The sequence below is a fragment of the Dasypus novemcinctus genome, chromosome 21 (genome assembly GCF_030445035.2).
Source record: "Dasypus novemcinctus isolate mDasNov1 chromosome 21, mDasNov1.1.hap2, whole genome shotgun sequence".
In the NCBI taxonomy this organism is placed as follows: Eukaryota; Metazoa; Chordata; class Mammalia; order Cingulata; family Dasypodidae; genus Dasypus; species Dasypus novemcinctus.
In genome coordinates, this window is record NC_080693.1 from 46415832 (window position 1) to 46439723 (window position 23892).

Sequence of the window (23892 nt, forward strand, 5' to 3'; positions counted from 1 at the left end):
ATTTATCTTAACCTAATTGAATATGCTTTTAGACCTTTAGGTTTTGGGATTTACAAAAAAAACGGTCTGATTATGGCAAGCACACTTTACTCGTCTTTTTTTTTATATAACATGTAAACATGTAAAGCAGTTTCTTCCTTTTCTGTAGTAATAATTCCTTTATCCCTTTCTGTCTCCAACTTCTTGAGGCTGTTTTCCTCTATGGGTATTCTTTTTGGCAAATCCTTGTCTTTTCAAAGCTCAGAATTCTTGCCGACATTTAACATAAACTTCTGGACGCCTTAATGAATTCCTCTTTAAGCCTCAGCTGAATTTGGGGGAAGAATTTTCATTGTTACTTTTCAATGTAACTGTGATATCAGATTCAGCCTCTTTGGGAAAATCTTTATGTTGGCTGTAATTTAGAATTTTCTCTTACTTGAAATGGAATTCTCATTGCTAGGTATGATCAGTGAAAGTTAATTTCATTATTAAACCAGTAATGAGCGTTGAGTTTTGGTGCTTTACTGTCTTTAAACAGGTCAGAAGACATCTCTAACACAAGAAACAGAACTGTTGGAATCTTTACTTCAGGAAGTGGAGCATCAGGTGATAAAATATTAAATGTAAAATTAAATAAAGTTTTTCTCTACTTTTATCTATATTTCTTAAATCGTTCTGGCAGAGATAATTTCTTTGAGCTTCTATGGGGTTTTTATGAAAAAGGAATGCTGATTCTTCTCAAGCTTCTCTTAAGATTTAAACTGTTTTGTAAGAATAGAATTATTTTACTGAGAATAACCCATAGAAATCTGTTAATCTATAAAATATTAATCTATAAAATATTGAAATACTTGAGTATAGTAGTTTTGAGATAGAATGCTATTGTCAATTACTTTAGTTCTTAGGCTAAAATTCAGCATTTTTATTTATTAACCAAATTTTTATTAAGTACCATATAAATAACATGCATCGTTTTAGATATCTGGGATATTTCTTGCTATACCTAATACACAGCTCTCTCCCCTTAATCATCATCTTGGGGATTGCTTTCACTTCTTTCTTTTGTTCAATCCCATATTTCCTGATTCCCATGACTTCCTCTCTTGGTTTACTCCTTGTTTTGATATTGTACCTCAAGTACTTTTCCAGGAAGGGTAATTAGAAAAAAATTTTTGAGATTATGTCTGAAAATGCTACCTTTACAAGTGATTGACAGTTTGGCTAGTAAGATCCAGTACATAAGTACTTACTGTAAATACTGTTGTTTACTCTTCAGTACTCTCATTTTCAGTAGTGCATGTTGTTCCTCTAGGCTAGACACTTTTTTTTTAATCCCCTCCAGAGAATAAACTAGCAGCCTTTTACTGTAGTGATAAGGCAGTTTAAGATTGGCTGCAGTGGAGCAGAGTTTGGGATCTGAAGTTTTTTGTGTATGTGTGTTTAACAGCTTTATTGACATAAAATAAGCTGCATGTATTTAAAGTGTATGATTTGATAAGTTTTGACAAATGTATACACCTGTGAAACCATAACCACAGTCAAGATGGTGAACATAACCACTTCCCCCTAAAATTTCCTTGTGCTGCTTATAGCCTCTCCTTCCCTTCCCACACTCTCTTTTCCGGACAACCACTCATCTGATTTTATAGATTTTAATATAAATGGAATTATACATTATGTACTTTTTTTTTTACTTCTTAGAGCAGAATTATTTTGAGATTTATCCATTTTGTTGTATATAGCAGTAGTTTATTCATTTTTATTGCTGAATAGACTCCATTGTATATATACCACAGTTTGTTTATCCATTCATCTGTTAATGGTCTTTTTTTTTTTTTAATAAAGGGTATTTATTTGGGGTAGTAGCTTACAGATACCAGGCCATAAAGCATAAGTTACTTCCCTCACCAAAGTCTATTTGGAGCAAGATGGCTGCCAACACCTGCAAGGGTTCAGGCTTCCTGGGATCCTACGTTCCTGGGGCTTGCTTTTCTCTGGGTTCAGGGTTCTTTTCTTCCTGGGATTGGCTTCTATTTCCTATGCGTGCTGACTTCCTGGGGCTCCATCTTAAGTCTTGAGCATCAGACTCCAACATCAAAATTCCAACATCAGAACCCTCCAATGGTCATTTGGTTGTTACCAGTTTAGGGCCTTTATAAATAAAGTTTCTGTGAACATTTGTATGTAATACTTTACATGGACATGTATTTCCTTTTCTCTTGGGTACCTAAGGTGCAAAGGCTGAGTCAAATAGTAGATGTGTGATTACCTTTTTCTGTAATAACTGCCAACTGTTTTCTGATGTGATTGTACCACCAGTGGTATTCCCACCAGTAGTATGTAAGATTCTAGTTCTTTCACATCCTTTCCAACACAGTGTATTTGGCCATTCTCATAGGTGTGTAGTAGTTTATTTTATTGCTTAGAATAAAGGTCACTTAATGCTGCTTTAAATTATCAGGAATCAGAATTAAATAAGAGAATATTTAAGCAAATTACTTGGTAGCATCACCATTAGCATCATAACCTTTAGCAAAAATGCTGTGAAATGACATCTGACAAGGGTTTTATATCCATGATATCTAAAGTGATCCTACATCTCAACAATTAAAAGACAAATCACCGAATTAAAAAACAGGCAAAAGACTTGAATAGACATTTGTCCAAAGAAGAAATACAAATGGTGAAAAAACACATGAAAAAAATTTCAACATCACCAACTAATTAGGGAAATGTACAAGTGTTGAGGAGGCTATGGAAAGAGAGGAATGCTTATTCACTGTTGGTGGGAATGTAAAATGGTACAACCGCTGTGGAAGTCTGGTGATTCCTAAGGAAGGTAGATATAGGTTTGCCATGTGACCCAGCAATACCAGTATGAGGTATGTGCCCAGAAGAACTGAGAGCAGTGACGTGAATAGACATCTGCGCACAAATATTTATAGCAGCATTATTTGCAGCTGCCAAAAGATGGAAACAACCCAGGTGTCCATCATTTGATGAATGGGTAAATAACCTGTGGTATTTATACAAGATGGAATATTATTCAGCTTTAAGAAGAAATGAAGTCGTGAAGCATATGATAACATGGATGATCCTGGAAGACAAATATGTTGAGTGAAGCAACCCAGACACAAAGGGACAAAAACAAAATGATTTTGCTGTTATGAACTAATTATAATGAGGAAACCCATGGAGTTAATAGCTAGAACAGAAGTTCCAGAAAATGAAATGGGTTAGAGAATGGAAAGCTGAGTTTATCTGTGCAGAATTGGTAAAAAAATGTTTATGAATGTTTGGAAATGAACAGAAATGGTGAAAGCACATCATAGGATTTGTAATTAGTAACGCTAACATATTGGTATGGTAGTGGTTTGTTTTTTTCTCTTTTGAGTAATGAAAATGCTTTATTATTGTTTGAAGTCATGGATGAACAACTGATTAAATCACATGCCATGGATTGTACACTTTAGATAAATTGTATGGGTTATGAACAACAAAAAAATTAATAAAAAGGATTGGGGAAAAATACACCAAATGTAAGATATGGACTATGGTTAGTAGTAATACTTTGACAGTGCCCTTCTGTAATACGTAACAAATGTTTCACAACAATGCAAGGTATTAGTGGTAGGATGATGTATGAGAGCCCTATATGATGTTATACATGTTTATTTTGTAAGTTTACACTTTGTACTGTACAGTTAATGTTTATGTGTGTTCATGTATGAATGATATACTTCAGACTTTTTAAAAATGAAAAACAAAAAACAAAAACTCCCACAAACCCATACCAAAGAAGAATATTTACAGTATGACCTGATTTTAGTAAAAAAAAACAAACCCAAAAAACAAAGGAATAACTTTAGTTACTAACAATTATTTGCCAGGGAATGTGGAAAGTACATTTTTTAAAATATGGAAAGATATATAACCAAATATCAACATTGGTTTTCTCGAGTTGATGGTAATTTATTTATTTATTTTTCTAAAGATTTATTTCATTTTTAAATTTATCCCCCTCCCACCCCCCCCAAGTTGTCTGCTCTCTGTGTCCATTTGCTTTGTGTTCTCTGACTGCTTTTATCCTTATCAGCGGCACTGGGAATCTGTGTTTCTTTTTGTTGCATCATCTTGTTGTGTCAGCTCTCTGTGTGTGCGGCACCATTCCTGGGCGGACTGCACTTTTTCACTTACGGGGTGCACTCCTTGCGCGTGGGGCTCCCCTACGTGGGGGACACCCCTGCATGGTAGGGCACTCTTTGCGTGCATCAGCACTGCGCATGGGCCAGTTCCACACAGGTCAAGAAGGCCTGGGGTTTGAACCTTGGACCTCACATGTGGTAGGTGGACACCCTATCCGTTTGGCCAAATCCTCTTCCCTGATGGTAATTTATAGGCAGCTTGTTTTTCACATTTCTGCTGATCTATATTTTCTTGTTTGTGTTGTATGAATGTATAGTACCTATTTATTAATTAAAACGTTAGCAAAAAAAAATGCTGTGAAATGTGGCTTTTCACATGTAAATCCAGAAAATTCCATTTACTGCTTCCTGTTGTTTTGGGACTTCTGAAGGAACTCCTTTGCCTAAAGCTGTCCTCTAATTCTTTTCTCTGGGGCTAAGGTCATCCTGTAGCCCTTGGCTCCACCTATCCTTTTTTGTTTAGTAGCATTTTTTTTGTGGTTTCAATCTTGATTTCCTTGGTAATCAATGATGTTTTTAGGCTTATTTGCAATCCATATATCATCTTTAGTTAAGTATCTCTTCAAATCTTTTGTTCAGTGGTTTATTGGGCTCTCAATTTTGTTGAGTTTTGAGAGCTCTTGATATATTCTACATATAAGTCCTTTATCCTGGTATATGCTTTGCAGAGATTTTCTCAAAGCCTGTGGTTTGTATTTTCACTGTCTTAGGAGTGTGTTTTGAAGATCAGAAAGTTAAAATTTTGATGAAGTCCATTTTATCAACTTGTTCTTTCATAGCTTATGCTTTTGGTGTTGTGTAAGAAGTCTTTGCTTAACCCAAGGTCACAAAGATTTTCTACTGTTTCCTTCCTCAAGGTTTTATAGTTTTAGGTTTCATATTTAGGTCTATGTTCCACTATTTACGTGTGGATTCATGTTTTGGGATTTTTTTCATTTATGTGTCTGTTTTTATGCCAGTACTGCAGTGTTGGTTTTTTGTTCTTTTGTTTTTAAGGTGGTTCCTGGGATTGAACCCAGGACCTCATACATGGGAAGCAGGCACTCAGTCACTTGAGCTACATCTGTTCCTCAATACTGTAGCTTTATAATAATTCTTGAAATCACATAGTGTTAACTCTCCAACTTTTTCTTTCTTTAGAGTTGCTTTAGCCATTCTGTGTCCCTTGAATTTCCATATGAATTTTAAATTCAGCTGGTCAATTTCTACAAAAATGTTTTCTTGGGTTTTGATTGGTATTGCATTGCATCTATATGTGAATTGGGGAAAAGTAACATCTTAATATCAAGATCTCTATATCTTTTCATTTTTTATGCTTTCTCTCTTTTGTAATTTCAGGGTGTAGGTCTTTTACATCTTGTTAGATTTATTTGCTATTTTAGATTTTTTGATTCTATTGTAAATGGTATGTTTTAAAATTTGAATTTCTGATTGCTTGTGAAGTTGGCTAGTACAATAGGGAATCAATAGATGGATCTGGAACCTGGCGAAGAGTCCATGTGAACATCAATATCCCCAGGATGGCTGCTGGAAGAACCCCCCACACACAGGATTTTGCCTTTCCCAAAAAGATTTCCTCTGGAAGACACGAAAAGCCTCAGATATTCTCCAAGGACTTTATAATTGGGCCCTCTTGAGGAATTTATGGGTGGGGTAATCAGTCAAAACCGCAAGCAGCTGGAATTCCTCCCTTGCTGTTAGCAAAGGGGCAGAATAATTAATGGTTTAAAAAGCAAATGCTGGGAAGTGAATTTGGCCCAACTGATAGAGTGTCTGCCTACCACATGGGAGGTCCAGGGTTCAAACCCAGGGCCTCCTGACCCCTGTGGTGAGTTGGCCCACACAGAGTTCTAATGTGCGCCAGGAGTGCTGTGCCATGCAGAGGTGTCCCCTGTGTAGGGGAGCCTCATGTGCAAGGAGTGCACCCCATATGAAGAGTTGCCCCACGCGAAAAAAAACTGCAGCCTGCCCAGGAGTGGCGCCACACACGGAAAGCTAGTGCAGCAAGATGATACAACAAAAAGACACAGATTCCAGGTGCCGCTGACAAGAATGCAAGTGGACACAGACGAATACACAGTGAATGGACACAGAGAACAGACAGTGGGGGGAGGGGGACAGGGGTGCGGATGGAGGGGCAAGGGGAGAGCAATGAATAAAAAATAACTCTTAAAAAAACCCAAAAAACCAAAACAAGTGCCAAGCTGTCTTGCTCTCTTGCTTTCACCCTGTCCTGGTGCCAGGCCCGGTATCAGTTTTGCCCTGTTCCTGCCTTCTGTTCCCTGCTCTTGCTGTGTCTCCCCACATGGATGAACACTCAAGTAAAACCTGAGCATTTATAATCTATAATGGGAAATTGTAGTCTTTAAACCAGCCTACTTTATCAGTCTTTAGCCCCTTCCTCTCTACTTGGTACCCATGACCTGTTATTTTCTCTCATTTCTCTACCCTCCCTACCTTAATAAATTACTAGCCTGCCTAATCTGACCTGCTTTTGAAATTCATTTCCTGCAGCATAGTCAAAACCCTAGACAAAATCTGGTTACACTGGTGCATATACAATTGATTTTTGGTTTTTTGATCTTATATTCTGCAACTTTGCTAAGCCTATTAGTTTTAGTAGCTGATTTGTAAATTCTTGGATTTTCTATAATCATGTCTTCTGTTAATAGTTTTCCCTCTCCAATCTTATTGCATTGTACTTGGTAGAACCTCCAGTACAGTGTTGCTGTACATTTGGCTGTGGTTTATTGTAACTATCCTTTATTAGGTTGAAAAATTCCTTTCTATAGCTATTTCATGAGAATTTTTATTATGAATCAATGTTGGGTACTGTCAAATGTTTCTTATGTATGTATTGACATGATCGTACATTTTTTCTTTTTCAGTTTATTAATATGATAAGTTATTAATAAAAAATATTTAGTTTACCTGGAACTCCTGGGTAGTCCTTACTTTGGTCTACATATTATCCTTTTTTTTCCCCTATCTTTTTGTGTCATAGTCTTTTTTTTTTCTTTGGTGCATTGCTTCGCCACATGGGGGCTGGGCCTCTGCACAGGTCTGGGATGCCTTTTTTCTCTTTTTGACCAGGAGATCCCTGAATCTAACTGGCCCTCCATATGGCAAATGGGAGCTCAGTTGCTTGAGCCACAGTTCCTTCTCTGCATCCTTTTAATATATTGGTGGATGTGATTAGTGGAAATTTTGTTTAAAATTTTTATATCACTGTCCATGAGGATGTTGAACACTGTTTTCTCAAAATATCTTTTTAAAAAAAATTTTATTTATTTATTTCCCCCCTTTCCCTTCCTCCTGGCCTGCTGTTTTTCTTTTTCAAAGATTTATTTATTTATTCCCACCCCCCCACCCCCCCGCAGTTGTCTGCTCTGTGTGTCCATTCGCTGTGTGTTCTTCTGTGTCTGCTTTTATTCTTGTCAGTGGCACCGGGAATCTGTGTCTCTTTTTGTTGTGTCATCTTGCTGTGTCAGCTCTCCGTGTGTGGCGCCACTCCTGGGCAGGCTGCACTTTGTTCGTGCTGGGCGGCTCTCCTTACGGGGCGCACTCCTTGCACGTGGGGCTCCCCTACGCGGGGAACACGCCTGCATGGCACGGCACTCTTAGTGTGGATTAGCATTGTGCATGGCCCAGCTTATCATATGGGTCAAGAGGCCCTGGGTTTGAACCCTGGACCTCCTATGTGGTAGGCAGACGCTCTATCCGTTGAACCAAATCCGCTTCCCCGCCCTGCTCTTTTTCACTGTCTGTGTTGTCTTCTCATTTTCTCTCTTCTAGGATTCACTGGGATTCAATCTTGGAGACATCTGATTGGGAGAGTTCCCTGTCAATTGCACCACCTCATTTCCTGGTTTCTGCTGTGTTTCACGTTGACTCTCCCCTTGGCTCTCTTTTTAGGCATTGTCATCTTGCTGCGTGACTCACTTGAATGGGGCACCTGCTTTACCAAGCTGGCATTTTCTTGGGCACTGGCTCACCATGTGGGCATGGGCACTGGCTCACCATGCGGGCACTTGCATGGGCACACTTTCTCTTCTTTTTCACCAGGAGGCCCCAGGGATCGATCCCAGGTCCTCTCATGGTAGGTGGAAGATCTGTCACTTGAGCCACATCCACTTCCCTTAAAATATCTTTGTTTACTATGCCCTTTTCAGTTTTCTGGAAAAAGTTGTATAGAGTTGATACTGTTTCTTCCTTAAATGTTGGATAGAATTTAGCAGGGAAGTCCTTTGCATGTTCTTTTTTCTGTGGGACAATTTTCAAATGCCATTTCAATTTCTTTAGTAGATTTAGGGCAATTCATGTTAACTAGTTCTTCTTGAGTGAGCTTTCATAGTTTGAATCTTTCAAGGAATTGGTCCATTTTCTTTGGATTCTTGAATTTATTGGCATAAAGTTGTTCATGATATTCTCTTATTATTTTAATATTTATTGAATCTATAATGTCACTTCTCCCTTTCCTGATACTAGTAATTTATGTCTTTTAATTTTTATCTGTTAGGCTAGAGGTTTATCTATTATTTACCTTCTCAAAGAAATGGTCTTGTTATTTTTTCTAATTTTTCTGTTTTCTTTTTAACCCACCTTCCCCCTGAGATGGCTCCCTTATCTGTCTGCTTGTTATGTGCTCATCTTCTCTAAGAGGTATGGGGAACTGAACCCTGGACTTCCCATGTGGGAGGCAAGTGACAACCGCTTGAGCCTTTCCCTCCCTGCTGATTGTAGCATCTGCTCATCTTTAGGAGGTACCAGGAACCTAACCTGGAACCTCCCATATGGGGAGTGGGTAGCCAACTGATTGAGATACATTGTTCCCCTGCTCTGTATTTTATTAATTTCTGTCCTCATCTTTATTATTTCTTGCCTTTTGTTTGCTTTTAGTTTAATTTGCTCTTTTTATAATTTCTTAAGGTATAGGCTAAGGCTATACTGTTTTGAGACCTTTCTTTTTGGTGCTGTAAATATCTCCCCATATACTGCTTTAATGACGTCTGTGAAATTATTTTACTTATTTTTTAATTAAGGTAAAATTCGCATAAAACTAATTATTTTAAAACAAACAATCCAGTGACATTTAGTATATTCACAGCTTTGTGGAAGGAGTACCACTGTCTAGTTCCAAAACATTTTCATCACTTCAAAATGAAATTTTACCCATTAAGAACTTACTCTTGGGAAATGGATGTGTCTCAAGCAGTGGGCTCCCATCTACCATATAGGAGGTCCAGGGTTTGATGCCCAGGCCTCCTGGTGAAGGCAAGCTGGCCTACGTGGAATGCCGGCCTGTTTGGGAGTACCACCCCGCATAGGAGTGCTGGCCAACACGGAGAGCTGGTGCAGCAAAATGACGTAACAAAAAGAGACACACAGGAGAGGCAATAAGACACAGGAGAATGGGAGCTGAAGTGGCACAAGAGAATGATTGCCTCTCTCCTACTCTGGATGGTCCCAGAATTGGTTTCTGGAGCCAACTAATGAGAATACAAGCAGCCACAGAAGAACACACAGCAAATGAACACAGAGATCAGACAATGGGGGAGTGGGAGGTGGGCAGGTGTTGGAGAATAAATAAATCTTTTAAAAAAAGATTCCACCCCCACCCCTACCTCCACTCCCAACCTGTGGGTACCACCAACGTGCTTTCTGTGTCTATAGACTTATCTATTAAGAATATTTCATATAAATGGAATCATATGATGACATATTGACATGATGATCTTAAGTGATGCAGAAGAAGGATTTGAAAATATCCAGTACTTTCGTTACTGAAAAACTCAGCAAACTTGGAATGAACATCATGCTCAGTGTTGAAAAGATTGAAAACTTCTTCCTTAAAGATCAGGAAAATAATGATACCCACTTTGACTGCTATTGGATTTCCATTTATTTATGTAGTTTGATACTATTGTCTTCTTCATGTTACTAGTTTTCAAAAAATTCATTTATTTTTACTTTTTTCATTAATCATCTTATTGGTTTTTGAGGTTTGATGTTTATTTCAAATTTCAAAAATTTTCTGCCATTAATAATTTCTTCAACCTATCCAGTGAGTGAAATTTTCCTCTTAGACATTATGTTCAGTATATATTTGATTTTTTTTTTAATATTGTCCATGTCTTTAACTACTTAACGTTTTGAACATATGGAATATAGTTACTATAAGTGCTAATGATTTTCTCTGTTAATTCCATTATCTATGTTTGTTCTGGGTCAGTTTTGATGACTTGATTAATATGTTCATTATATGTTGTGTTTTAATGTGTCTTTGCATGTCTAATAATTTTTTTTTAAAAGATTTATTTATTTTTTCTTCTCCCCCCACCCCCATCCCAGTTGTCTGTTCTCTGTGTCTATTTGCTGCGTCTTCTTTGTCCGCTTCTGTTGTTGTCAGTGGCACGGGAATCTGGTTTCTTTTTGTTGCGTCATCTTGTTGTGTCAGCCCTCCACCATTCTTGGGCAGGCTGCACTTTCTTTCGCTCTGGGCGGCTCTCCTTACGAGCGCACTCGTTGCGCATGGGGCTCCCCTACCCCTGCGTGGCAGGACACTCCTTGCGTGCATCAGCACCGCGCATGGGCCAGCTCCTCACAGGTGAAGGAGGCCCGGGGTTTGAACCGTGGGCCTCCCATGTGGTAGATGGATGCCCTAACCACTGGGCCAAGTCTGCCACCTGCATGCCTAGTAATTTTATATTAAGTATTAGACATTGTAAATTTTACCTTGTTTGGTGCTGGATATTTTTGCATTTTAAATATTCTATATCATTCCTCTGTGATGCAGTTAAGTTACTTGGAAACAGTTTGATGATTTTAGGTCTTGCTTTTGTGATTTGTTAGGTAGGTCCAGAGCAGTGCTCTGTCTAGTGGTTATTTTCCGTACTGTTGAGGCAAGATTCTTCTGCATATTGTACCCAATCCCCCATGATTATGAGGTTATACATTCTGGAGGAGGGAAATTGGCACTACTTCTTGCCTTCTATGAGTATTGGGGATAGATCACTTCCGGTGTTTTTTTTTGCCCCCAGCCTTGGGTAGTTTGTTCACACACAAGTGCTGATTAATACTCTGCTGGATACTTGATGGGGGACCCTCTGCAGATCCAAAACTGTTTCCACTTTGCAGCCTTCTTATGTTGGTACTCTCTTCTGCAAACTCTTAACTGCCTTGGCCTCCATGGACTCTCAGCTCCATATCATCATACTTAAGGAATCTGCTGGATTCCATCTTGATTTCCCCTTCCTGTATGGTAGCCTGAGAACTCTCAAGGTAGTAATCTCAGGCTATCTTTGTTTTCTCTTTTCAGGCATCACTGCCCTTCTTTCCATTGTCTAGAAAACCATTGTTTCATATATTTTGTCTGGTTTTGTTTTTTGGGTATTTCAGGTCAGAAGGTAAATCCACTCCCTCTTCTTTTATTGGGTGATGGTGGAAATATATCTATGTGCTTTTTTAAAATTTGCTTTGAGGTACCAGGGCTAGGTATTGAGTCCAGGACCTCATATGTAGAAAACCAACGCTTAACCACTGAGCCACATCAGCTCCCCTAAGTTGGTTTTCTCATTTGTTTGTTTATTTTTTTTGTTTTTAAGAGGCACCGGTTGGAGATAGAATCCATGACCTCCCATGTGGGAAGCAGACGCTCAACTGCTTGAGCCACAAATGCTCCCCTCTATCTGCTTTTAAATAGTCTATCAGTCCTCCTGCTTTTGTTTGTTTGTTTTATCTCATCTTTGTTCTCATTTCCAGAAGTATCCAGGACTGCCTGTTCCTAACCCTTTTGAGTTTTCTGCATTGTAAATTGGGTTACTTGTCTGTGTTAATCCTTTTCTGAAATAAGAATTCAGCAATCCCATTTGTTCATTGGTTTTTTAGTTTTCAAAATTTCGTGATTATCCCTTTCCTATTTGTTTTAATCCTTGTGGGATTAAATTCCTTATTTTTTTAATAGATTATTTATTCCCCCCTTTCCCCTCTTTCCGCCCTGCTCTTTTTGCTGTTTGTGTTGCCTTCTCTTACCATTTTCTCTCCTCTAGGATTCACCAGGATTTGATCCCGGAAACCTCTGATGGGGAGAGAGGTTCCTTGTTAACTGTGTCACCTCAGTTCCTGGTTTCTGCTGCATTTCACCTTGACTCTCCCCTTGTTTCTCTCTTTTTTTTTTTAAAGATTTATTTATTTATTTAATCCACCCCCTTCCCCTGTTGTCTGTTCTCTGTGTCTGTTTGCTGCATCTTGTTTCTTTGTCTGCTTCTGTTGTCGTCAGAGGCGCGGGAAGTGTGGGTGGCACCATTCCTGGACAGGCTGCAACTGTCCTTCGCGCTGGGCGGCTCTCCCTACAGGCGCATTCCCTGCGCGTGGGGCTCCCCTATGCGGGGGACGCCCCTGCGTGGCAGGGCACTCCTTGCGCGCATCAGCACTGCACATGGCCTAGCTCCACACGGGCCAAGGAGGCCCGGGGTTTGAACCACAGACCTCCCATGTGGTAGACGGACGCCCTAACCACCGGGCCAAGTCCATCTCCCTTGTTTCTCTTTTGATGTGTCATGATCTTGTGGTATGACTCACTTGCATGGGGCACAGGCTCACCACATGGGCACTTGCATCGGTACTTGTGTGGGCACTGGCTCACTGTGTGGGTACTCACGTGGGCACTGGCTTGCTGTGTAGGCACGCTTTCTCTTTTTCACCAGGAGGCCCCAGGGATTGAACCCAGGTCCTCCCATATGGTAGACGGAAGCTCTATTGCTTGAGTCACATCTGCTTTCCTAAATTCCTTGTTAAAAAATTCTTTTAGTTTGGTGCAGTTTCACACAGAAGGAAATATAAATTTCTGTCTTTATCTGGAAGTTTCTCTCTATTTTAAATTGTACGCACGATTTCCCTCATCCCCCACATATGGAAAGTACTTAGGTCAATTCAAACATTAAGAGTTTCAGAACCAAAACAGTTTTTCTTACATTATTTTCTACATGCCTTTGGAAAAGTTTTTTACTAGAAATTTGTGCAAGTTTTTTTCCTATAGTTGTTGGTTCTATTTATCTGCTTATTTTTATTACCTTGACAAAGTCAAGATGGTACAGTGGGTTGACACTTCACCAAACCCTGTATTCCAGACACATAGCAACAACAGAAAGTGTAAAAAGGCAAAACCAAAAACACATCTCACAAATAGATTATTAATTCTTTGTTTCACATTATCTAAAGAAAAAACAAACTTGAATATTTATTTATTTATCCATCCATCCCTCCTCCCAGATAAGAGATCCCTCTTCTGTCTGCTTGTTATCTGCTCCTTGTCTTCTCAGTGTGTCTGCTTGCTGTGTCTGTTTGTCTTTTTCAGGAGGTACCAGGAATTGAATCTAGGACTTCCCATGTGGGAGGTGGGTGCCCAACTGCTTGAGCCACATCTTGCTGTTTGCTGCGTTAGATTTTTTTTTTAAAGATTTATTTTTTATTTATTTCTCTCCCCCTCCCCCCCAATCCCCCATTGTCTGCTGTCTGTGTCCATTCACTGTGTTCTTCTGTGACCGCTTCTATCCTTATCAGCAGCACTGGGAATCTTTTGTTTCTTTCTTGTTGCGTCATCTTGTTGTGTCAGCTCTTTGTGTGTGCGGTGCCATTCTTGGGCAGGCTGCACTTTCTTTCGTGCTGGGCGGCTCTCCTTACAGGGCGCACTCCTTGTGCGTGAGGTCCCCTACGCGGGGGACACCCCTGCATAGCAGGGCCCTCCTTGTGCCATCAGCACCTCTCATGGGCCAGCTCCACACGGGTGAAGGAGGCCCGGGGTTTGAACCACGGACCTCCCATGTGGTAGGTGGACACCCTATCCAATGGACTAAGTCCACTTCCCTGCTGCGTTAGCTTGTTGCATCTGCTTGTCTTCTTTAGGAGGCACCAGGAACTGAACTTGGATTTCCCTTTTGGGAGGTGGGTGCCCAACTTCTTGAGCCCCATCTGCTCTCTTGGGCCTTTATTTTTGCTAGGAATATGTATCTCTCTGGAAATAGAATGACAAACGCAAAGGAATGGAATTAATTTGCTTTTTTAGTTTGTTGATTGTATCTGCTTTATTTCAGATATTGTAAAGCAAGAGCCATTAACACTTTCATCTTGCCTGGTTCTGTAGTGGTCCCTGGCAGGGATGGGGGTAGGGGCATGTTCAAGCAACATTAATGGTTTTAGGAGCAGGGATAGTAACCAAAGAGAAAAGGGGGTGGGGGGTGGGGAAGGCAATTATTAACCAAAAAACTCTTAACGTAGGTCAAAAACCAAATTTTAAAACACTTGAAGTCTAAAGGAAAAAAAACCCAGCTCAACATAGAGAGAAATAATATGAGAGAGCACTTTAGTGATGTTGAAGATAGATGAGGATATATATATGTATATATGTATTTCAGAAGAGAATGGAAGGTATGATAAAGGAGTATTATTTAAAGCAGCAATCTCAGGGATTTAAACAATTGATGTATGATACATCATTCACATTGAATGTAGGCTCCAAAGATAAATCTACAATTGGCACATTGTAGGAAAACTGCAGACCATTAGAATAGAGAAAAACCTTATATCTTTCCAGCAGGTAAAGCAGATTACCTATAGGAAAACAGTACAGGAGTGATAAAATTCTTCTCATCATCAATAATGGAGGCCAGAAGATCATAGAAAAATATCTTAAGAAAGATAAATAAAAATAGTCAATGTAGAATTTTATGTTCAGTGAAATCATGTAAGATTGTACCCAAAGTACATTTTCAGACATTTAAAGACTGCAAGTTGTTGGTTACTTCAGAATATATTTTAATAGGAAGGGTTATTCAGAGGGATCATGTGAGATTAGAATCAGCTGTGATCTTAGAAATTGATAAGATATTTTGTAGATTTGAAATACGGTGATGATAAACTGAAATTCAATGAGTTAACTTTTTAGGAAAGAGGGAGGAATTGTTCAGAAATGTATTCCATAGTTAAATATTCAATACAGTTTTAATGAAAAATAAACTTGATACATTTATCCTGTGGTTTTTAACTGTAACATATATTAAAAGATGATACTAAAAAAATGTTAGATCATTTTAAGTCAGTTATTCAAAAAACATTAATGTTCTGGGGAAGGTCTAACAGTAATATGAATGACATAATATTCAGCTACTTGTTTTTCCCTCCATATTATTTATTGCCAATATATTGTTTGATCTGGTAGCCCAATCCCAGTATGTGTTTATTCTTAGGAAACGAAAGCTATAAACTTTGATAAGTGGTATATTCATATGATACTGATCATATATCATTATTTTTGGTAAGGTAAGCAACTGTGATGGTAACAATATAAACCCAGTTATAGTGGATTTGAGAGTTAAAAATCAGTAAAGACTCTAGATTTATTTATTTCCACTCATCCATTTGACATTTTAGAGTTTACAAAGTTCTTTTTTCTGTATTAACTCATGATTCTTACAACAAACCCAGTGGAACAAGTGGTGGTAGATATTATTCTAGTTTTCCACATAAACAGACCACACAGATTTTCACTCAGTCATGTAATTAGTGAATAGCAGAATTAGGAATTCAAACCAGTTCTCTTGAACACAAAATCAGTAGTCTTTTAACTCCCATTTTATTTTACTAAAGTTGGATTTCTTGCTTTTTACCTTTGACGTAACTTTTTTTAAAGATTTATTTATTTCTCCTCCCTCCCACCCCGGTTGTCTGTTCTGTGTGTCTGTTTGCTGTGTCTTGTTTCTTTGTCCGCTTCTGTTGTTGTCAGCAGCTTGGGAATCTGTGTCTCTTTTTGTTGAGTCATCTTGTTGTGTCAGCTCCCCGTGTCTGCGGCACCATTCCTGGGGAGGCTGCACTTTCTTTTGCGCTGGGCAGCTCTCCTTATGGGGCGCACTCCGCGCGTGTGGGGCTCCCCTACACAGGGGACACCCCTCTGTGGCAGAGCACTCCTTGCGCACGTCAGCACTGCACATGGGCCAGCTGCACACGGGTCAGGGAGGCCCGGGGTTTGAATCGCGGACCTCCCATGTGGTAGACGGACGCCCTAACCACTGGGCCAAGTCGGCTTCCCACCTTTGACGTAAATTTTAAAGTAATGTTCTCAATTGATGTTTTTTGCTTTTTTTTCCCCATCAAATCTTGACATTTCTCATTTCCTTGGAATGCAATTTGAGAAATGGTCACCTTCAACCTGTACAGCTTTATTCATTAATATACATAATAACTCCACTCTGTTTGAATGTGTATTTGTAACTGCTTAAAATCGACATCCTATGTGAGGAAGAGAAGAATGCAGTAAAACCAAGTACACTTATTTAGTGAATTTAATGAAATGGAATGAATTTTAATTTCATTCAAATTAGAATTAAATACAGAATTTTTATAGTCTTAACTCTTAAACTCACTTTGAGTTATTTTATTTTTCTTTCTCATTTTTCCAGTTACATAAGCAGAATAATTCTTGTTTTCCTTTTTATAAGAAAGAATTAGCGTTAAAATGTATAGTAATTTTGTTTATTCAGATAATGTTTCTCCTCACACAGTTGCGGTCTTGTAGTAAGAGTGAATTGATATCTAAGAGCTCAGAGATACTTATGATGTTTCAGCAAGTTCATCGAAAGCCCATGGCATCCTTTGTTACCACTCCTGTACCACCAGACTTTACCAGGTATGACAGTTTTTTAAACTTCATTTACATTTGAATTTTATGTTTTATTTTATTTTATGTATATATTTATTTTATTTTATGTATATACTTGTTTCAAAAGAATACACTATTTTAATTCCTCTTTTTAAAAAATTTATTGAGCCCAGATTCAGATAACATAAAATTAACCATTTTAAAGTGAAAATTCAGTGACATTTAGTATATTCACAATATTGTGCACCTACCACCTCTCGTTTTAGAAATTTTTCATCACCCCCAAAAGAATGCCTTAACCCATAAATAACCCATTCCCTTCTCCTCCTATCCCCTAGCTACCACCAGTCTGTGTTCTCTCCCTGAATTTACCTATTCTGGATCTGGGTATTTCAGCTAAATGCAGTCATATAATATGAGACCTTCCCTGTGTGGTTTCTTTCACATAACATAATGTTTTTGAGTTTCATCTACATTGTAGCGTGTATCAATACTTCATTCCTTTTTATGGCCGAATATTCTATTTGGGCTATTTCTACATTTTTTGCTATTGTGAATAGTGTTGCTATGAACATGCATGTACGTGTATTTGTTTGCTTACCTGTTTTTAAATCTTTTGGGTTTGTACTCCATTTCTTTGTGTTTTTTTTTTAACTTGTGGTTTAATACAGGCATATAACTTAAAATTTGCCATTTTAACAATTTTTACGTATACCATTCAGTGGCATTAATTACATTTACAGTGTTGTGCTACCATGACCATCATCCATTACCAAAACTTTTTCATCACCCAAAACAGAAACTCTGACTCATTTAATTTTTTTTTTTTTTAAGATTTATTTTATTTCTCTCCCTCCCTCCCCTCCAGTTGTCTGCTCTGTGTCCATTCACTTTGTGTTCTTCTGCATCTGCTTGCATTATCCAGTGGCACGGGGAAACTGCGTCTTTTTTATTGCATCATCTTACTGCATCTTGCTGCATCACTCCTGGGTGGGCTGCGCTTTTCTCTCACGGGGCGCTCTCCCTGCGGGATGCACTCCTTGCATGTGGGGAATACCCCTGCATGGCACGGCGCTCCTTGCATGTATCAGCACTGCGCATGGGCCACCTCACCACATGGGTCAGGAGGCCCTGGGTTTGAACCCTGGACCTCCCATGTGGTAGGCGGACGCTCTGTCAGTTGAGCCATGTCCACTTCCCTCATTAAGTATTAACTACCCATTCTTCCTTACCCCAGCCCCTTTTAATCCCCAGTTTACTTTCTGTCTCTATAAATTTATGTATTCTAGATATTTAATCTTATCGAATGCAATATAGTATTTGTCCTTATGTGCCTGTCTTATTTCTTTTAGCATGTTTTCAAGGTTCATAGATGTAGCATATATAATACCGACTTCATTCCTTTTTCCAGCTGAGTAATTCTGCATTGTATGTGTATACCACATTTTGTTTATTTTTTCATCTGTTGATGGACACTTGGGTTGTTTCTACATTTTGACTGTAATGACTAATGTTTCTATGAGACCTTTTTCTTTTTAAGGAGCGATGATAAGAGTTTATTAGCACCCGGCAGACAGGCCAATGCTTGGATGTTCAGTATGGCAGCAGGGAACATGTGGACAGGAGAGCATGTCAGGCAGGTAGGCAGGCAGCAAATGGGCAGATATAGTCAGGGGCTGCCCTGTGAAAGCTCTGGCATCCCTCCATCTGCTGCTTGGTAGCCCCTAAACTGTGCCTTTAAACTCAGCCTAGAGCTCTTTGTCTACAATGTGAAAAGCTGGCCTCTCTGAGTAAAGCATCAACAAAGATCAAAGGCTGGCCTCCTTTTTTAGTTGGATCTTCTTTAGAACAAATATGGAAGTAGTGTCAGGAAGTTCGTGGATCTATTCACTCAGACTGAGGAACAGATGTTTCATGGTGTGCGCCCTCTGCAGAAAACTGTGGTCCTCAGAATACAGCAGGTTCATGAGGAGGTCAGTTCTGTCACTGTCAAATCAGGGTACATGGCTCAAAGGAGTCTTTGCTTGGTTCTTTTTTTTTTTTTTAAGATTTATTTTTATTTTTCTTTCTCTCCCCCCCGCCCCGTTGTCTACTCTGTGTGCATTTGCTGTGTGTTCTTCTGCATCTGCTTGCATTGCCACGTGGCACTGGGGAAACTGTGTCTCTTTTGTTGCGTCATCTTGCCGTGTCAGCTCTCCGTGTGTGTGGTGCCACTCCTGGGCAGGCTGCGCTTTTTTCATGCAGGGTGGCTCTCCTTGCAGGGCGCATTCCTTGCATATGGGACACACCTGTGTAGGGCACCCCTACGTGGCACAGTACTCCTTGCGCACGGCAGCACTGTGCATAGGCCAGCTCACCACATGGATCAGGAGGCCCTGGGTATCGAACCCTGGACCCTCCATATGGTAGGCAGATGCTCCGTCAATTGAGCCACGTCCGCTTCCCCTGACTTGGTTCTTCAGGTAGTTGTACGTCTTGAACTCTTTCCTGGACAGGATACCTGGCCATCTCTCCTTAGTTGGGGTCCCCAAGATATAGAGGTGAAGTGTAGCTGTTCCTGCATTGGGCAGCTTGAGAAGAGGGGTGGGCCATTGGCCATCTCATAGAAGATGCAGCCCATGTCCCACATGTCAATCTGTGTCATATAGTCTGTTATCCCATCAGAATGTTGGGGGTGGAGGGTAGGGATGGGGGTGGGGATTCCTCAGTGTCACCACCTCGTTGGAGTATGCCTTTGCTGGGATTGACTTGGTCTGGGCAAGGGCAAAGTCAGCCAGCTTGAGGTTTCAGTGTAGCTCCTTCCATTGGTAGGACAGGCCGTGGAGCTGCTAGAACAGGAACAGTTTAACATTATACATACTGATGTTCCCAGTCATCTAGTACTGCTTCAGTCCTTGTCCAGGGACTCAAAGACAAAGGTGAGGGACATCTCTGTGTGGATAATGTGTAGGGTGATGATTTTGATGTCCTTGAGCAGGGACACTTCCTGGATGTCTGTTCATAGGGCCCCCACTTTGTGTGCCAGTTTGATCTCCTTAAGTGCCTCAAGGTTGTCTGTTAGCTTGATTTTGCCTTTGTAGACTGTGGCATAGATGTCCTCCCTGCAGCTTATCCAGCTTGACATAGGTGTCCAGTTTCCCAAAGCCAGTCTTGAACAGGCTAACACAGGGAAGGGGGAGGCTGAGAGACTTGTCAAAGAGGAGTGCTATTGAGGATCAGTTTCTTGAGATTGTCCTCATGCAGCTGGATGTTAGCTGGTGGCAATAGGTACTTGTTATGTCCTCTGTGGAGAACTTGTGGAGCAGATGTTTATGCATGCACACACTTGTGGCTGCATGAGGATGTGACTGAAACTTGGTCACTCTCCTCATCAGACCCATTTTCAAGTCCTTGTGTACAATTTGAGTGGGCTCTGTCTAGAGAGAGGTTCCCCAGGGGTGGCACTTGGAGGGGGCCTCTCCAGGATCACTGCCTCTACCACCATCACTCTGTAGTCTAGGCCTCTTGGCTTGGGGGCATCATTATCTTGTCTACACATGTGTAGCTCATGACCTGTGCTAGGAGAAATACTTGCATCTTGTTGAATGCCTCCCATAGCATTAATTTGTTACGATGTTATTTGTGTCTGAAAAATTATCCCTAAAGAAATATACATTTGTAGGATTAGGTCATAGTACTCTAGAATCAATAGCTCTGGTTTTTTTTTGCTCTAAATATGATCATGTTTCTCAGTATATGAAAGCTAGAACAGACCTAATGTTTTCTCTTGTTGCATAAGCCTTTTAACCTATACTCTTCAACCCATTAGATTTATACTCATTCTGAGTCAAGTGCAGCCTCTCTAGCTTTTTTGTGTGTGTTGTGTTGAACTGTTTTGACTCTTAATGGCTGATGAAATCTGATAGTGATAATTTCGGGCTTAAAACAAAACAATAAGGGAAATGTTAAGGATATAAATGGGATAAACAGAGAATAAAAGTCAACATGCAACTGTGGATTGATTGGTTTTTAGACATTAGAAAAGAGTATTAGGAACATGGTGGAAAGACCAATCTATACTTGTATGATATACTTGTATGAAGTCATAGCCAGAAATATGCCATGACTTGATCAAATTTGAACACTTTACTGGAGAGACTTACAGTTTTGATTTAAGTTAATGGTTCCAGGATGGTTTCCCAGATACTAATTGTTTTTGGTGTTGCTAATTGGGGTTTGTGCATATTGACTGCGGGAGAGTGCGTAGTAAGGGCAGACCTTTAAGGGGATGTGACTTCTAATCTCGCATCTGAAGAAGAAACAGTAAGGAGTAATCAGGCAAAAGGGTCAGTGGATTAGGTATGTGAGTCTTCTAAGAAAAGGTAACAACTAACTAAGAATATAGTAGGAAGTTTAGCATAGTTAATTTAGATTGTTGCTACACGGTTGCTAATTACAGGGCAAACTATACCTACTTTTTGTGAAAAAGATAAGACCTATTTAGTTACCCCCACTTACCATAATATAAAGAATAATATATTTTATATCAATACCATATTTTCCCATGGTAAATCACTAATTTCTTTAGGTAATATGATGATGTCAGTAGATGCTATTGATGTATTTTATTTCTTATTTTGGTAATAATACATTTTCTGTGAATGGAATTTTAGCAAATATTTCTGAAAATATAGTGAAATGGCTTGCAGTTTTTAGTTTGGTAAATTTGTAATGCTGTTAAAACACTGCATGATAGTGTCTTTTTCCCTGCATTAAGTGGAATAAAATACTTTTGAAGTGTTCTAATGCCAGTACCACTATCTGTCCACATGGTCTAAGGATATTTACTAATAAAATGGATTATCCCTTACTCCATTTACTGTGATTCAAGTCTCCTGTGTGAAAAGATTGGATGGAACTAATGTTGCTTGTGGTAATCATGCCTTGCCTAGAAAATATTTATGTTCTTGTCCATCCTGATTGCCCCTCATGTAATGATTCTAATTCTATAGAAATGTTTAGGCTTATTTGCCAGTAAATCGTTTCAAAAGTGTCTAGGGTCTGTCACTATTCTCCATAATCTGGTCTGAAGGAGGAAGTTTTGGTATTTATTGTGATGGCTTTGTCTTTGCTGCTTTCATTTTTTAAGTCCTGTTTATATCTGTTTCATATTTCAGGTTCCCAGCCTAACAACCAATTTCTCCCTTTTCCCTATTTCTGTGAATAGTTTTTAAACCTTTGTACTAACTTAATAGCTAAAAGTATATTCCCTTTTTTTTTTTAAATAACTGTTATAAAATATTTGTTGAATTTGTTTGATTTTAATGTTACATTTAATGGGAATTTAAAAACATTTCCTAGAGACTTAATTTGAGAAGCTTTTTTTTTTTTAAAGTTTTATTTTATTTATCCCCCCGCAGTTCCCCATTGTCTGCTCTCTGTGTCCATTCGCTGTGTGTTCTTTTGTGTCTGCTTGTATTCTCATTAGGCAGCTCCGGGAATGGATCCTGGGACCTTCTGTAGTGGAAGAGAGTCAATTGCTCTCTTCTACCACCTCAGCTACCTTTCTGCTATGTCTTCTTATTTTCTCTCCTGTTTGTCTCTTGTTGTGTCATCTTGCTGCGCCAGCTCTCTGCATAGGCTGGCGCTCTGCGTGGGGCAGTTTTCCCGTGTGGGGTGGTGTTCCCACACGGCTTGCATTCTTGTGTGGGCCGGCACTCTGCGTGGACCAGCTTGCCCACGCCAGGGGGCCCTGGAGATCAAACCCAGACCTCCTATATGGAAGACGGGAGCCCAGTTGGTTGTGTCACATCCGTTTCCCAAATTTAAGAAGCTTTAAAGATATTACTGAAAAATTTGTTTTTTAACTAAATACAATTTTAAATTAAATAAGCTAAATAATATTTTACTTTTTACTTCTTTCTAGTGAATTAGTACCATCTTATGATTCTGCTACTTTTGTATTAGAGAATTTCAGGTAAGAGTTTTTAACAACTACTGGTTTTTGTATGTATATATAAGGAAGAGCAAAGAAGGTGTATTATTCATGGGTAGTGGTAGAGATCCAGTGAGCAGTGTCCCTGAATTCAGTAGTTTTAGAAGAAATAAGTTTCCTACTAGAAACAGAAAAGTCATTTGTTTGGATTTTATTTTAATTTTAGCACTGATTGCTTCTCTTGTTTGGAAAAAGGAAGCAGTTGGCTTTTGTTAAGGTGAGGGTGGGGTTAGGGAGGGATGGCATGACAGAAATTTGATGAGCTCTCCTACTCCAACCTCAGAAAAAAATGTGAAGGAAGACGTCCCTTTGATCCATTGATCTCAGCTCAAAGTCAGGAGCTAAGATTATAAGGTCTTGCTTTGAGGAGAAAAACTCTAAGTAGGTGATAACAATTATCAAAATAAGGCCAAAATGCAAGAATTTATACCATTCTCCATTTAATTTGGTTTTTCTTATGGGATAATTTTGTGACTCTAACAGTTATTCTCTAGAGCATTTGTCCCTACCTGTATTAAGGTTTATCACATGTTCTCCTGTTTTTCCATATTAAAAAAGGATGGTTTTAGTACAAGGATGTGAGGAAGAAGCACATTCTTTTTTTTTTTAATAGTGAGAGACTGCTTTTTGAAGCAGTAGTTAAATTCAGGATACTTATTTATAGTTTCCATCTCCTTTTAATGTCCCAGTTTCCTGAAACTTAAAAGGTATTCCTCAATATCTTAGTATTAAATTCACTTTTCTTTCACAATGTAAGTGTATCTAAACTTACGCAGTAGAATCTTGATTTGTTCGGTCACCTTTATTTACTTGTCCAGGCTTCAACTGCGTAACATAAGTAAAGTGGTTGGAGTTTGCTTTTTCCTTTGTCCATTTCACAGGAGTTTTGATCTTGGGATTTGTTTGGTTTCTTTTTCTTTAGCACGTTGCGCCAGAGAGCGGATCCTGTTTATAGTCCGCCTCTTCAAGTTTCAGGACTTTGCTGGAGGTTGAAAGTTTACCCAGTAAGTGTTACATCATTCTGATAAAATCTACTGAAAAATGAGTTAAATAAGAACAATATGAACCTGACATTTCAC

The 23892-nt window shown here is 39.2% G+C and overlaps 1 protein-coding gene and 1 pseudogene across 7 annotated transcripts in view; one reads left to right on the forward strand and one right to left on the reverse strand.

The window, feature by feature from the left end:
• TRIM37 (tripartite motif containing 37) overlaps window positions 1-23892 on the forward strand; it is a 223966-nt gene that overhangs the window by 51128 nt on the left and 148946 nt on the right. For all 7 annotated transcript variants that reach the window (XM_071210891.1, XM_058283891.1, XM_058283895.1 and 4 more), the window contains 4 exons: window positions 521-588; window positions 16742-16866; window positions 22745-22795; window positions 23736-23817. In XM_071210891.1, the coding sequence (XP_071066992.1) occupies window positions 521-588; window positions 16742-16866; window positions 22745-22795; window positions 23736-23817 (326 nt within the window). The remainder of the gene's footprint in view (window positions 1-520; window positions 589-16741; window positions 16867-22744; window positions 22796-23735; window positions 23818-23892) is intronic.
• Window positions 18648-21384, reverse strand: LOC139437219 (cyclin-dependent kinase 16 pseudogene; annotated as a pseudogene).